The 14,442-nt window shown below is 44.0% G+C and overlaps 1 protein-coding gene and 1 long non-coding RNA gene across 6 annotated transcripts in view; one reads left to right on the forward strand and one right to left on the reverse strand.

Moving 5' to 3' along the window:
- Positions 1-13,302, forward strand: part of PRDM1 (PR/SET domain 1) — a 103,945-nt gene extending 90,643 nt beyond the window's left edge. For all 5 annotated transcript variants that reach the window (XM_062624665.1, XM_062624643.1, XM_062624634.1 and 2 more), the window contains 4 exons: positions 1,986-2,238; positions 10,009-11,117; positions 11,425-11,553; positions 11,954-13,302. In XM_062624665.1, the coding sequence (XP_062480649.1) occupies positions 1,986-2,238; positions 10,009-11,117; positions 11,425-11,553; positions 11,954-12,529 (2,067 nt within the window). In that variant the 3' untranslated portion in view covers positions 12,530-13,302. The remainder of the gene's footprint in view (positions 1-1,985; positions 2,239-10,008; positions 11,118-11,424; positions 11,554-11,953) is intronic.
- LOC134166728 (uncharacterized) overlaps positions 8,284-14,442 on the reverse strand; it is a 34,023-nt gene continuing 27,864 nt past the window's right edge. The window contains exons 5-7 of the long non-coding RNA XR_009965969.1: positions 12,334-12,485; positions 11,999-12,217; positions 8,284-9,633 (exon numbers count right to left, since the gene is read on the reverse strand). This is a non-coding gene — a long non-coding RNA (uncharacterized LOC134166728). The remainder of the gene's footprint in view (positions 9,634-11,998; positions 12,218-12,333; positions 12,486-14,442) is intronic.

Genomic DNA, 14,442 nt, shown 5'->3' on the forward strand with positions numbered 1-14,442 from the left:
GACAGCAAACATTGGGAAGAGGGGCTGCTAACCCTCTTGCAGGACTTCATTCATATACTGCAGTGAGAAAGATGACATCATTCTCATGATGTGATTTTAAGCCTTAAAGCAAAGGAATCCTCAGAAATAATATCCTAGGAGCTATCTAAGCATCGTTAAATTCCCTGTTTAATCCCTTGATTCGTTCAAGACATGCTGCTGCACTGAAAATGAATTTCTTCCTAGGGGTCTGACACAGGCTTGCATATGCAAAGGAAATTGTGGGAGATAACTTCCCACATGTTATTAAAGGCATCCTGGGCTTGCTGGCAGAGGCAGGAACATCTGCTGCGTGCGGGGGGAACGCAGCCTGAGCCTTACGCGTTCGTCACTTCTGGGAACTGCGCCATGACTCAGCACATCTGGTCTGGACTTCCCCAGAATAGGTGGGAGTCCAGTGGGTTGCTACTGCCCCGCAGCCGGAGCACAGTGACCGGCAGCATCCGTGGCCCTGTCGTGGGAGAGGTGCAGGGCCGGTTTGGGAAGCAGCAGCAGGCAGCAAGTGCCGGAGCCCTGTGTTCCTGGAAGTTTGCGAGCCGGGGTGAGCAGAGAAACCCAAAGGCTCTTCTTGATGCAGCGCAACTCACCCGGCTCCCTTCCATTTTCTCATAACAAACGCACCGCAAAATCTCTCGCAGGCTGCTTTGATGAGGCCACATGTATTTCCCCCTTCTCAGTTTACAGGAAGTTACTCTTAAAGAAAGTGATTCTGGTGTTTACGGCCCCTTTAAAGGGCCAGGCTGCCTCCTCGCCCCTCTCCACTGGTGGCAATCTTAGGGAGAGGAGGAGGGGTCCCAGCTGGCCGGGGGGCGCTTTCAGGGTGCGCTGCCCGGCCAGGTAGGTGCGAAAGACAGTGGTGTGAACACAAAGGCAGGAACACCTATGGAGTGCTTACCCCCTGAGATAAGCTCTGTCTCCCCTTTGGAAAAGCATTTCCTGCTAATCGAGGTTGGTCGCTGGTGCAGGCTGCTCCTGCTTCAAGGTCTGGCTTTTGCCCAGTCATCTGTTTTGCAAAACCCAGGAACCCCATTTTATCCAGCACGGAGCTAGTTCCTCCCAAGAATAAGGGATGTGGCTTTAACAAATACGTCCCCTGGATTTTTATTGATTTTATTTTTTATTTTATTCTTAGCCCATTAAGAAGCAGTAGCTTCTGTCAGTGACTGGGACTTCTTACCCCCCAAGTCACTGAGCAGTTTCTAAATTCATGTTTCCTTTCCCGTCTGTGAACAAGACAGAACATGTCCCTCGATAGGAAAAGTGACTTCTCATCGGCTAGCTCCTCTCCAGGTCTTCATTAAGTTATGGCAGGTGAAGTTCATCTTTGCCTCGCCCAGCCTTTCCACAAAAGGGTTACAGTCCAACTATGAGCAAGCATTGCTTTAGGACTCGGGGGTGGGGGGGTGGAGGATGTTTGCTTCGTTTAAACCTTTGGGTGGAGGTGGTAGGAAACTGCAAGTACAGAGGCCATAGAAAAAGGTGAGAAAGACTCTGACATAGCACAGCCAGTCTGTCTTAAATGCAGGTGACTCAAAGCATTAATGCAAGTATGCACTCAGACCTGCAGTCATCAGCATCACCCACTTGTTGATCCTAGCACCAGGAAAAGGACTCTGAGGTAGACTATTCACACAGGCAGGTAGACTGTTCCCGTGGGGAGAGTAGTCTGTATTTCAGATTTTGGGTCTGATTTGTCCATACTAGGAGAGACACAGACTAAGCAGAAATGGAAAAGGTGACTGTCAACTTACCTTCAAATAAGCATTTCTGTTCCTAACACAGCGGATATCATAGCTGGAAAGGGGGGAACCTAGTTTGAGTCTTATTTCAGTAAAATCTGCTCATTAAAAAAAAAAAAAAAGCTTATCACTTCTCTCCTCTGGACTCTGCACACGTGCTGCGTGTTGTGCGTGTATATATTCATAAGCATTTCCTCTCTGTTTCAGATATATTCAAGTGGTGAGCTTCACCACTTTATTGATGGATTTAATGAGGACAAGAGCAACTGGATGCGTTATGTAAACCCTGGCTACTCTGTTCAGGAACAGAACTTGGCTGCTTGTCAGAATGGAATGAACATCTACTTCTACACCATCAAGCCCATCCCTGCCAACCAAGAGCTGCTTGTGTGGTATTGCAGAGACTTTGCAGAGAGGCTGCACTATCCCTCCTCCAGAGAGCTGACAATGATGAACCTCAGTAAGTGGATTACAGCATAAACAAGGAATGCTAGTAATGTCTCTTCTGCTTATATGATCTAATAATAAGTTGTATAATTACACAGCTGCATCATCTGTTGTGTCACAGTAGGTAGCTCAGAGTGGAAAAGGAGAATTAAAAAACCCAACAAAACAGAATGAGTTACCTGAGCCCATTCAAATGTAAACATTATAAAAAATATGAACAGTTACTGGTTTACAAACTGAGTCTTATCCGATGAAATTCTGGACTGACAACTGTCCTCTGCCTTCAGAATTATAGATGTTGGTTCACTCTCAGGCCTTCCAGGTCCAGATCTTGTACTGTTGAGCAAAAGTCTGCTTTGATAGCATATACTAAAGCCTGTCCAGTCATGCTCTCAAAGGGCCGCCCTCACTGGACAAGGAAATGGTCATGTGCCATGGCTCTGTCTAGGTGTCTGACAAAATACGTTTACTGCATAATGCTCCCTGAGCCTTGCGTTTATGCTTATCTTACAGGAGCAAAGCTCCTATGGTCTTCTCCTCTGCTTACTTGTTTTGTAAGCTCGTCCCCATTTCTTGGCTGGGTATCACAGCTTTCATTTTCTGTTCAAAAGTAATAGCACTGGTAGCAAGGAGACAAGGTATTTCCAGGAGTTTATCTCTCTGTTCTGCTGTGGTTTCTGACCATTTCCAGCCTCAGCACTTTACTCAGTCACTTCCAGCTTAATCACTGCCTAGCACCTCACCCAGAGCCCCTTGAAGAGAGGGAATGGTTTTTGCTGACTTCTCACTCGACTCTTAGGCTGCATCCCCTCCTGCTAGCTGTGCTGAGATAGAGAAGAGCATTCTTTTGTCCTTTGGCCAGCACCTACACTGAGATTTGAAGGAAAGGTTGCTAGCAGGTTTTTTGGTTTCTTTTCTTTTTTTTTTTTTTTTTTTTTTTGTAAAAAGAACTATTTGCTGATTTTTGGCAACAAATAATGGGTTATAAAATAGCAGTGTTACTTTGGGGAACATTAGAGTTAAAATATAACCCCGCATCATGAAAATGATGTCACACATTCACGTTAATCAAGAGTACATATGTTCTCCATGGCTGTCATCCTTTCACCAGTTTTTGGTCTTTCCCTGCAAATTACAGAAGAAAATGTGCTTTCTCTTAGTGGCAGAGGAAAGCGAGGGAGAGGATGTCCTGTGCTGCTATATTCCCTGTTCAACAAATATCTCACTAATTCTGTCATCTTTGCACATGTGTCAACTCGCTGGGTGGTTTTATTTTCTGATCTGATGAACTGTTGGCTTTTCACTGGGACTTGCAGGTGGGATGACACAACAGCATTAAGGATTTCTGTGGATGAGGAGTTTGCAAAGATCCAGCCAGACACATTTGGCCACTAGCTAGGAGGAAACACAAATGCAGCCTCTTGTTTCCTGCATCTGCTGGCATCTCAGGTTGCCTTGCAGAAGTAGTGAGGAATGTATTTGTAAAGTGTCAACTAGTTCCATGGTTACTTTTACTCAGCTCAAAACTAGGGGTGTCTGAACATGAGCAGAATGATCCATTGTAGTAAAAGCAGGTTCTATGCATGGGTCTAGAGACAGGATCTTGAGCAACAGTTGTGGAGCTCAGCTTTAACATTCAAAAGAGCAGTCTTTCCAGATGCTGAGATGGAAATATTCCTTCTTCTTTTAGAAGATAATTCTGTTTAAACCACTTAGAAATTTTAGGTTAACCCCCCTCCACCAAAAGAAAACAGCAGTTCAGAGAAATGAGAAAAAGTTATCACTTTCTACATCTTTCCCCTTTATCTTTGTCACAAACGCATTCAGGCTTAAAGCCTGCAGCTGGGCCAGAAACCCTACAGGAACCTTAAGGAATGAGGTTTTCTAAAGTACTTTTCTTGAAAAGTACAGAAAAAAGTCCAGAGGTCTCACAAAGATGCTTATTTGCTGAAGGCCCTGCAGCAACAGTGGAAGGCAGGGATGGCTTTTCCAGCATTAGTACTGGAACTAGATGAGTTTAAAGTGAATGTCAGCACTGTTCAGTTTTCTTCTTCCCCTTCCTCTCAGGCTACTTCTTCTATTTAAACCTAAAATTAGTGATCATCCTGCTGCCTCTCCAGCCTCTCTTTCTCTTGTAAGCCTGGCCAAGATGCCCTCACACTGCATTCATCTATGAATAAAGCGCAGAATCACTGACATCCTGCCCCTGCTGCAGAAATGGGGCTTTGCCCCATCAGATTATCTTAACACAGTCTTGCTTGGGGGGGGCCTCCTGCTGCTCACCTCCTCCGCCTGCTAGAAAGTCAGGAAAGCCCTCTCCAGTCAAATGGGTCATTAACAATTCTGTGTTTAACATGGCGTGGCTTCCCTCAGAGGAGCAGGCAAGCACTACCGCCTCTCCCAGCCCCTGGCTGCTCTCTTTGGCACCCTCTGAGGGAAAGAAAGTCACAGGGGGGTCCCACCACAGGCTGAAGCGAGGGCTTCCTCCTGCCGGGACACATGGGGTAGCAGCACTGCCATCCCATGGCCGCGCCTTCCCTCCCTTCACTGTGTCTAGGGTGTGCAGAGCACGCCGGTGCCCGCGGGAGGCTTCAGAAGCGCTGTGCCTTGGCTGGTTGCCCAGCCCAGCACAGGAGAGACCACCTGGGACACACACACCTACGGAGAGCTTCCAGTCTTGCCAACTTAAAATATAGGTAGCTGCTTTAGGTGCCTCAGGGGGTTGGGGATCACGGTCTTGGAGTTCAGCACCTCAGCTCCTCTTTAAGCACCTGAGCGGGATGGGCCTCCAGGGAAGAATGTATCAGAGAATTTCTCTGGCTTTATTTCCTGTAATTAGTGGCCTCAAAAATGAGAGAACTACCACTTTAGAGCATAAGTATATTTACACATCCACACATAACATCTACTTGCCTCTGTACCAGCAAACTTTCAAATTAAAGGAAACTTCTCCAGCGTTAGTTCATTTGTGCTGTAGAAGGAAAGCATCCAGATTCAAGACAGCAATTAGGCATGTACTTAGTTATGGGTTTAAGCCTGTCCTCTGTTTTCTTGAAGTGGGGCCTTTGACCCAGTCCTTCAGACGCTGAAGCACACACCTACCTTCACAGCCATGATTAGATCTGAGTGGAGCTACGTAACTTGGAGTGGATGTTGAAGTGCATGCAAGGAGTTGCACAATAGTGGTAGAGGCAAGACTCCGCATTATCCCAGCAGTGGAGACTCGGTCTTGTTTTAAATAATTTCCATCCCCTTCCTGCGTGTTTTGAGGCCACTGATGCTTTCTATGATGACAGTTGTTTATCAAGATTTGAGATGTCACCCTCAGATGGTGCCCTTGTCCAGTAAATGGTTTTAAGTGCGATGGCACAAGATTCCTGTATTCTGCTGGCCAAGAAATCAGATTTTGGTAATTAGTTTGTTAAATGTGCTGCTTAACCTCATTCATCTGGGCCCTCAGATTGTATTTTAGTCTGTGATATTTTTGGGCTAGCAAACAGACCGAGGAAATTTGCTTTGCAAGTCCCACATAGTTCAGCATTTCATTCTTACCTCATCGTAGGAGGATTATTTTGGGATGGAAGGTGGAGAGGGTAACAGTTTAAAATAAATAAATAAATCCCTCCAAACACGTTGACTCAGGTGGTGACTATTTGATAATAATGTTCACCTGTTGCAATCACATGATGCAATTTCCTGCTGCTCATGTCGTGTTTGTCTCCTCAGTCAAGTATGGGCAGGTGACATCTTCTGGTCAAGCTTCAGGAAAAGAGTTTGAGTTGGGGGAATGCAGTTTGCATATTTGCGAAACATTTGGCAATCTTTCTGTTTCACTAACAGGTTTAACAAGGTTGAATTTAAAGGTTAAATTTAATCTAAAATTATTTAAAACCTTTTGGATTCTGTGCAGATGAACTTTTCAATGCTTGTTTTTAAATGTGATTTATTCTTTTCTTTTTCCTGCTGGCCCTGACACGCTGGCCGTTAGCTAAACTCTGCCACTTGCTTTCCCTTTTGTTTATGGGCAGTTTCACTTTCAGGTTTTGAAGCCTTTCTGTTTGGGTTGAGAGGAAATACCTGCACTTGCTTAAAAAAGTGCCTCCTGGAATCTTCAAAAGGGCTCAGGAAAATTTTTTTGAAATGATATGAAAAGTTGTCTTCACAAACCCAGAATTTGGGAGCTGAATTTGGCTTAATACTGAGGATTATTCGAAGGCTTATTATTATTCAAAAGATTATTCAAAGACCTTCTCAGGGCAGAATGTTTTCAAAGGCATGTTACCCTGCCTTGGACACATTCAGAAAACAGATGATCAGATTATATGCTTCTGAATGTTAGTCTCTGTTCTCATTTTGAGTGGGAACACTTTTTGTTTTGCCTGCTTCACAACTTCGAGGTTCTCTTTCTACTAGTAAAATTGGTGCTTAATTTAGACCGAAAATGTGAATCGGCATAATTAATCTCCACCTTCCAAAGTGTTCGGTACCGTCTCACTCCTGAAATTACTATTGAGATTACTGCCTGCCTACAACCGTTTTTCGGGGTTTTAGAAGAAAACATTATTGTTTTTCTGAAGTCTCTCTCAGGCTACAGCTCAGAGCACAAGAAATGAGAGCAAAGCCTACAGCTATGCAGCAGGGTGTAGCTGGAACACCCACATTGGAGTGACTCCAGGCAGCCCCTCCACTCAAGTCTTACTAATACTTAAAAGTAACATGAGTTTTGTTCCTTTGCCTCTTGCGCACGCTCACTAATCTCAGGTCTGAGCAAATAATCTGTTGACCTTGATTAGAAGTGGATCAGGCTCCTTAAAGAGGCACATCTGGATTTTTTCTTTCTTTTTTCCTCTCTCTCTCCTCAGATCAGTAACTTAGAAATGCAGCTGCACTGTTCTTGTTTTGTCATGAACCTCTTTTCTGTGTGTCCTGCCAGCCACAGAAAAAAGACAGATCTTGGAAGAGTATGTGCCTATATTTAGTGTGTATATATGTGTTTGGGGGTGGGAGGGAGAAATGCATTTCAAGAGCGAGAGGAAGACGTGATGGGTAAGAACTGAAATCTGAAATCACAAGTTTTAAAACAAAAATCCATTTATAAGAAATACATCTCTTTAACTTTGAAGTATATGGCTCCTTTAAGAGCAATGAGAAAGGTTGTAAACCTCTCAATCAGTCTCAGCCCTGGTTTAAATCCATGTTCAGTATAAAACATAAGAACCTCTCCTTGGCCCTCAACATTACCTTCTCTTATTTTACACAGTGCTGACACACTTGTTTATGTTTTGATATCTCTGGTGTTTTCAAGGGTTCATTGTGCTCAGGTAATAGGGGAAAAAGCCAAGGAGCAATTACAGACCAAAGATAGCGAACTGAAGAAAGCAATCACAGTTAGACTTGAAAAATAATCTTTAAACGTTGCAAGTGCTCTCTGCACATGGAAATTAGTAGGAGGGAAGGCTTTACTGGGAACACTTTGAAGGGAAGGAAAGAGCAATTACCTTTAGTCTGTCATGTGGGGACATGGGCCTGTTGCACAAAGTTACATTCTCAGCTTCCTTTCTGTCACTCACGGGCTTGCTCCGGCGTGTAAGGCACGTACATCCCCACCCTGAGGTTTAACCTGGTGACAGCAGGAGCGTTCCTCCCGCTGGAGCAGTCCTGGTTTCTCTATCACTTTTCCAGCAGCGCCAGCACTTCCTCCTCTTCCCCTCCCCCTGGAGCTTTTTTCTTTAAGAGAGAAAAGTGTCAATTTGAACTTCCTGCTTGACAGACCCCACTGAGAAACTGATACGGTCCTGATAACATGGTATTTATTTATTTTCTCTTCTGCGAGGCTTCACAAGTCCTACTTCCCGCCCCCACCCATCTTTCAGTACTTCCCTGTCTCCATACTTCCCAGTGCTGATAGCATCACCGGGGATGTTTGCTGATAAGAAGATATAGATAATATGCAAAGTGCCCTTGTGGAGCTTCTTGAATCTAGTGAGTGTAACATATTGTCTATGTTACACCCAAAAATCCGGGTAGACGTTCAGAAAATGAGTTACCAGTCCACAAGTACAGAGAAAACTATCGAAGAAAGGAGATGATTTTTAATGCCATTCAACACAACATACTATTCATTTATTTCTGAAACAGCCTTGCATTAAGCTTTAACATCAAAAGAAGACATTGGGAAGCTCTCTGCACACTTACATGCGTATGTGCTTGCATTGCAACACACCCTATGTTTTATCCTAAATATATTATTGAACATAACCATGTTCAGTAGCATTTCATTGCAACTTGGAAATACACAAACTGCCCACATGTCAAAACTAAATTTTCTTGATGCTAGTCTAGCAGCATTTCAAGAAGGATGCTACTGTACAAATGGGTTGCTGTGAGAAGGAGCATGCTTTGAAAGCAGCTGGGTTTTTTTGGGTACATTTTATAAATGGCCATTTCTTTGCCTTATAGGGTAATGTTGCCAAATGATAGATTCCATCAGGGTAGTGAATAGTCAAGCAAAGAATCAGTGTTGAAAGTGGTGTGGTCATTGCCTGTTCCCATCTTCCTCACTGGGTTCAGCTGGTCCTCCAAAGATCAGAAATAAGAGTTTCTCACCTCAGTTAGTGAAGTAAGATCAGTCAGGCACAGAAGCAGAAACTTGGCTGCAGGGCTGTGATACTTTCAAGTTGCATACTTAGCGGCATTGACTTGTACCTCCTGATGGAAAACTTTGCACATAACTAAGCATGAATATGAAACCTTCTTGTAGTTTTTGCCCTGTAATAAAATATCTTACAAGACATCATTTTGTGATTATATAACTATTAACTGTGGGAGATGAGATAAAAGCATACTTCTTTTTCTATTGAAGACATCTTTCAGTACACTCTTCAGATTATATTATGTCCAGATAACAAGGTCGAGCCTTTGAATACAAATAAACAGTGTATGTGCTGAACTGAGCCAAATGGATGCTAGCTTCTATTTCCTTCTAAATAAATATTTCTTTTTCCTTTTTATTTTTTTTTCTTTAAAGTACATTTCAGCTTAAGCTGGAGCCAACTGCTCTTGCTTCCTTTTGCTTTGCTTCAGCAGTTTTTTTTATAAAGTGCAGCTGTAAGCAGAGGAGCTTTGCATAGACCGAATGCCACAGAAATCTGCAGTAAATAGTCTGCTTTGTTGTAGATATTCCTAAGCAGTATATTTAATGAGTAATGATCTGTTTACTGATGGAGAATACCTTCTCTTTGAAGGCAGCTTTCATCCCAGCCAGCCATGGTTTTTTCGGTACTGTAAGTAATTGAACTGGCTGGTGAAGTGACTGCTGTGGTTTGGCAAAAGCCGATTTGTCATGCCTTGTTATTTTACTGAGGAACATTTCTAGGAGCTTATGTTCTGCAAAGTCCTTCTGTTGAACCTGTATTGTGAACAAATGCTTGTTACCACATTTATTAGAAATACTGCCTAAACGGACGTTCAATTAGTCAAATTTAAGGGGAAAGAAAGGTGAAATCAGTTTGTAAAGTGGAGACTAGCATTCTGCAAATGAATCATCATCCAGATCTGTATGTACTGGCTGGTATCCCTTAAATTAACAATGCTGTTTATCAGCACTTACTACCAGCAGGCATTTCTTCACACAGAAATCAGGTTTTTTTGTGAGTGAAATGGTTCCTCATCTCTGAGAGTGGCTCTTCCTCCCCACAAAACCTGTGGGAGTTAGATTCTGTTTTGAAAAGAGATAACAACAGTGGCATATCTAAATAATTATTATCTCATCTTTATATTTCAGCACAAACCAACGTTAATCCAAAGCAGCACAGTGCTGATAAAGACGAGCTCTATCAGAAAAGCATCCCAAAGAAGGAGCACAGTGTGAAAGAAATCCTGAAAATGGAATCCAGTCCTCCAAAAGGAAAAGATTTCTTCCAGACCAACATTTCACCAGTTACCCCAGAAAAAGACTTGGATGATTTGCGTAAGAACTATAGCCCAGAGAGGTGTTTCTTCCCTCGAGTTGTCTACCCAATCCGACCTCATGTTCCAGAAGACTATCTGAAAGCTTCCTTAGCATACGGGATGGACAGACCCAGCTACATTACTCACTCACCCATCCAGACATCCACTACACCGAGTCCTTCTGGGAGGAGCAGCCCAGACCAAAGCTTAAAAAGTTCAAGCCCTCACAGCAGTCCAGGGGTCACGGTTTCGCCCCTGGCACCCACTTCCCAAGAGCACAGAGAGCCATACTCTTACTTGAATGGATCATATGGCTCGGAAGGATTGGGGTCTTATCCTGGATATGCACCCCCTGGCCACCTCCCACCTGCCTTTCTACCATCCTATAACCCCCAGTACCCCAAATTCCTGATACCTCCATTCAATATGAGCTGTAGTAACCTGAGCGCTTTGAACAATATCAATGGCATCAACAATTTCAATCTCTTCCCAAGGATGTACCCTCTCTATGGCAACCTGCTCAGTGGAGGTAGCCTTTCCCACCATATGCTGAACCCCACCACACTCCCCAGTTCATTGCCCAGTGAAGGAGGCCGTCGATTGCTGCAGCCTGATCATTCGAGAGACTTCCTCATACCAGCACCTAACAGTGCCTTCTCTGTCACGGGCGCCGCTGCCAGCATGAAGGACAAGCCATGCAGCCCTACCAGCGGGTCACCCACAGCTGGTACAGCAGCCAGTTCAGAACACATAATGCAACCTAAACCTACCTCAGTGGTGTTGGCTGCCACCGGTGGTGAAGAAGCCATGAATCTCATTAAAAGTAAGAGGAATGTGACCGGTTACAAAACCCTCCCATACCCACTGAAGAAGCAGAACGGAAAGATCAAGTACGAATGCAACGTTTGCTCGAAGACCTTTGGCCAGCTCTCCAATCTGAAGGTAGGCAGCGGAAGATGAAACACAAGCCTTCTTGGAAGGCTCTGATTTATCCCTGTAGGATATCTAGCAAAAGCAGGGATGGACCTCCCATGCTTGTTAGGCTGTGTATCAGTCTGGGCTTAATATGGTACCGCTAGCAAGAAACCATGGCTGTAAAGACAGTGTTTTAATACCCACACCACCTAATTAACTAGATAACATTGTGTTTTGGCAATGGGAGTCTTCTGCTAACTGAGGGAAACACCTGAAAATACTTTTGTTACAGTACTGAAGACTGCAAACTGCTAATTGCTTTGTTTCTCCCTAGGTGCACCTCCGAGTGCACAGCGGAGAGAGACCATTTAAATGCCAGACTTGCAATAAAGGCTTCACACAGCTGGCTCACCTCCAGAAGCACTATCTGGTACACACAGGAGAAAAACCCCACGAGTGTCAGGTACGTAACACCGCAGAGATAATGTTCCCAAAGGGACGGCTGGGCAGCATGCAGGGAGGGCTCTGTGACCAACCCTTGGCTGCTCAAGGATGGAGTCTGTATCACAGCCACTTCCAGCCCTGGTGCAGCAGCACCTGGGAGACGGCAGGGTTGCCCTTAGCCTGCTAGAGCAACATCTGCCTGATACAGTTTTGCCATCGGCCATGCTCAAAATGCTGCTCAGCAATACTTAAATACAAAAGGTGGGGATTTTTTTCCCCTTTGTGAGAAAGCATGAAAATATATAAAATATATAAAAAGCTTCTGCTTCATCCTGCCGTCTCCTCCTAGGTGTCTGTGGTTTAAACCATAAAATCCCCTCCCATTCATTCACTGTTTCTCTGCCAACCCCCCACATTAGGTTTGTCACAAGCGGTTCAGCAGCACCAGCAATCTCAAAACCCACCTGCGGCTCCACTCTGGAGAGAAGCCTTACCAGTGCAAGCTCTGCCCAGCCAAATTCACCCAGTTTGTGCACCTGAAGCTGCACAAGCGTCTTCACACCCGGGAACGTCCCCATAAATGCATCCACTGCCACAAGAGCTACATTCACCTCTGCAGCCTCCAGGTCCACCTGAAGGGCAACTGCCCTGTCGCCCCTGCCTCTGGCCTGTCCATGGAGGAGCTGAATCGAATCAACGAGGAGATAGAGAAGTTTGACATCAGTGACAATGCCGACAAGTTGGAAGAAGTGGAGGACAGTATCGACTTAACATCGATCGTGGAAAAGGATATACTGACCATGCTCAGGCGGGAAATGGAAGGAGCGAATCTGAAAGTCTCTCTACAGAGGAACCTGGGAAATGGACTTATCTCCTCAGGATGCAACCTTTACGAGTCGTCAGATATGTCAATTATGAAGTTGCCTCACGGTCACCCACTACCTCTGTTACCTGTAAAGGTCAAGCAAGAAACAGTTGAACCAATGGACCCTTAAGACTTTTCGGCAAAGTGATTTCTTTTTTTAATTTATGACTTGGCAAGTCAGGGTGCCTGTAGCAGTTGCTTGTACATAGTTTCAATGCTGCAAAGCAATCTTGGCTTACAGTAGTTTCTCTACTCTCTCCCACTGAAACAAGGAACTCCAAAGTTACTGTTTTCTCAGGGCATAAGAAGGGGCAAAGGACTGTGCATTGCCTCGCCAGTTATTAAGAGACAATCATCTATCCGTAATTATTTTTTCAATAATAGTACTTCATAATTTATTATGCAATTAATCGTTCTAAAAGCAATAATTAGGAAAATGTTTACAATGACTGGAAAATTCATTGTAATTTTTACTTTAAATGTTTTTAATTTTTGTTTTATGGCCATTCTTTGTAGATACTTTTTTTTTTTCCTGCACATCTGTTTCAAGAACCTAAGATTGGGGTTTCCGTAAATGTGTTTTATGTACCGATGTCTTTTAAACAAATGTGGTTTTTCCTGTTGCCAAAGTTGGACATTAGACATGCAGAATCCTAGATCTGTTGGTTTGAAAAAAACACTGTCTACTTTTATGTGCAAATCACCCTGCTGGGAATTGGAATGGGAAACAAAAAAAGAACCAACCCAGAGTAGGAGCAAGCAGGGACGAAAGTGCTGCCCCTGGCTCTCTGAGGATAGGAGAGAGGTTCTTCTCCCTGCAGCTGTGTGGGGAGCAGATGTGGCACAGCAAACACCCACCTGCCATGGACAGTGATCCCACAGGTTTTTAGGACACAGCTTTAGCGCCACATTGTTGTGTCGTCATTTAGCCCCACATTTACATTGTGTAACTTGATGACCAAAGGAATGCATGAGCTTCAAGTGGCTCTTCCAACAATCCCACCTACACTCTTCCAAAAGCAGTTTAAAAGCAAACAGACAAATATTCTTAATCTGCCTAAAAGGAGGGGTTTGTCAGACTTGTTTCTTCTCTTTCCTTTTATTTTTGTTTTTCATTTGGCCAGAGCCTTCCAGGGATAAAAAAAAAAAATAAAAAAAATGGTCAGATTCCCTGGGAAAGAAGGGGTTCAGTTTTACTTGTATTTTCCTCTCCCACTTTGTCTGGGTAGAAGTGGGGAACAAAGTCCTTTCCTGGCACATACATTTTTCTCCTTCCTTCATGTATGATTCAGATTTTTCTCAGTATTTGTACATTTTGTGATTAATTTAATTAAAGAAGAAAAGGGCATTGCAAAGTTGTTGAACAACAATTACCTCAGTGCTTGTGTCCAGTGGTGCAGACAATGCTGTTTTATCTAAATGCTTTGCTACTTTAGAGAAGAAACCAAAACGTGCACAGGGAAAGATAGAATACGCGTCCTTTTATCTTTTTGTTTTGCTAAGCCCAAAGATGACGTTTGAGGTGTAGCAAAGATACATGTATATTTATAGATATATTTATACCACTATACTATATATGTATATGTATATATATTTATACCACTTAAGTTGTGAGCCAAACCATGTAATAAAACCTATTTTTCATCTAAGCGTGAAAATCAGATGTTATCCGGTTTTGCATATTACCAATGACCTCAAACCCAGGAGAAGGTTGTATTAAGGCGTTTACTCCGGGTGCAGCCCCAGCTTGCAAACACCTTACCCGAGCAGTGTCACCCACACATGGTGTCACAGCAGGAACGACCCTGTTTGCAGGACAGGGGTCCCCCATCACTCCCCTGCTCTCCCAGCAGCATGTACAGCAGGGAAGGAGGTGGGCGGTCACTGACCAAACAGAGCCAGAAAACGTAGCTAAAAGAACCTGAACAGAAGCCAAATAGGACCTGTGTGTGGTGCAGGGCAGGATGGAATTCCAGTGGGATGAACCCCTCATCTTGTTTTACCCTGCCATGAACAAGTTGCCCAGTTAACTTGCATAACTGT

The sequence above is a fragment of the Pezoporus occidentalis genome, unplaced genomic scaffold, assembly GCF_034315485.1.
Source record: "Pezoporus occidentalis ecotype Australia unplaced genomic scaffold, CSIRO_AGI_Poc_V1 ctg109, whole genome shotgun sequence".
Classification (NCBI taxonomy): domain Eukaryota; kingdom Metazoa; phylum Chordata; class Aves; order Psittaciformes; family Psittacidae; genus Pezoporus; species Pezoporus occidentalis.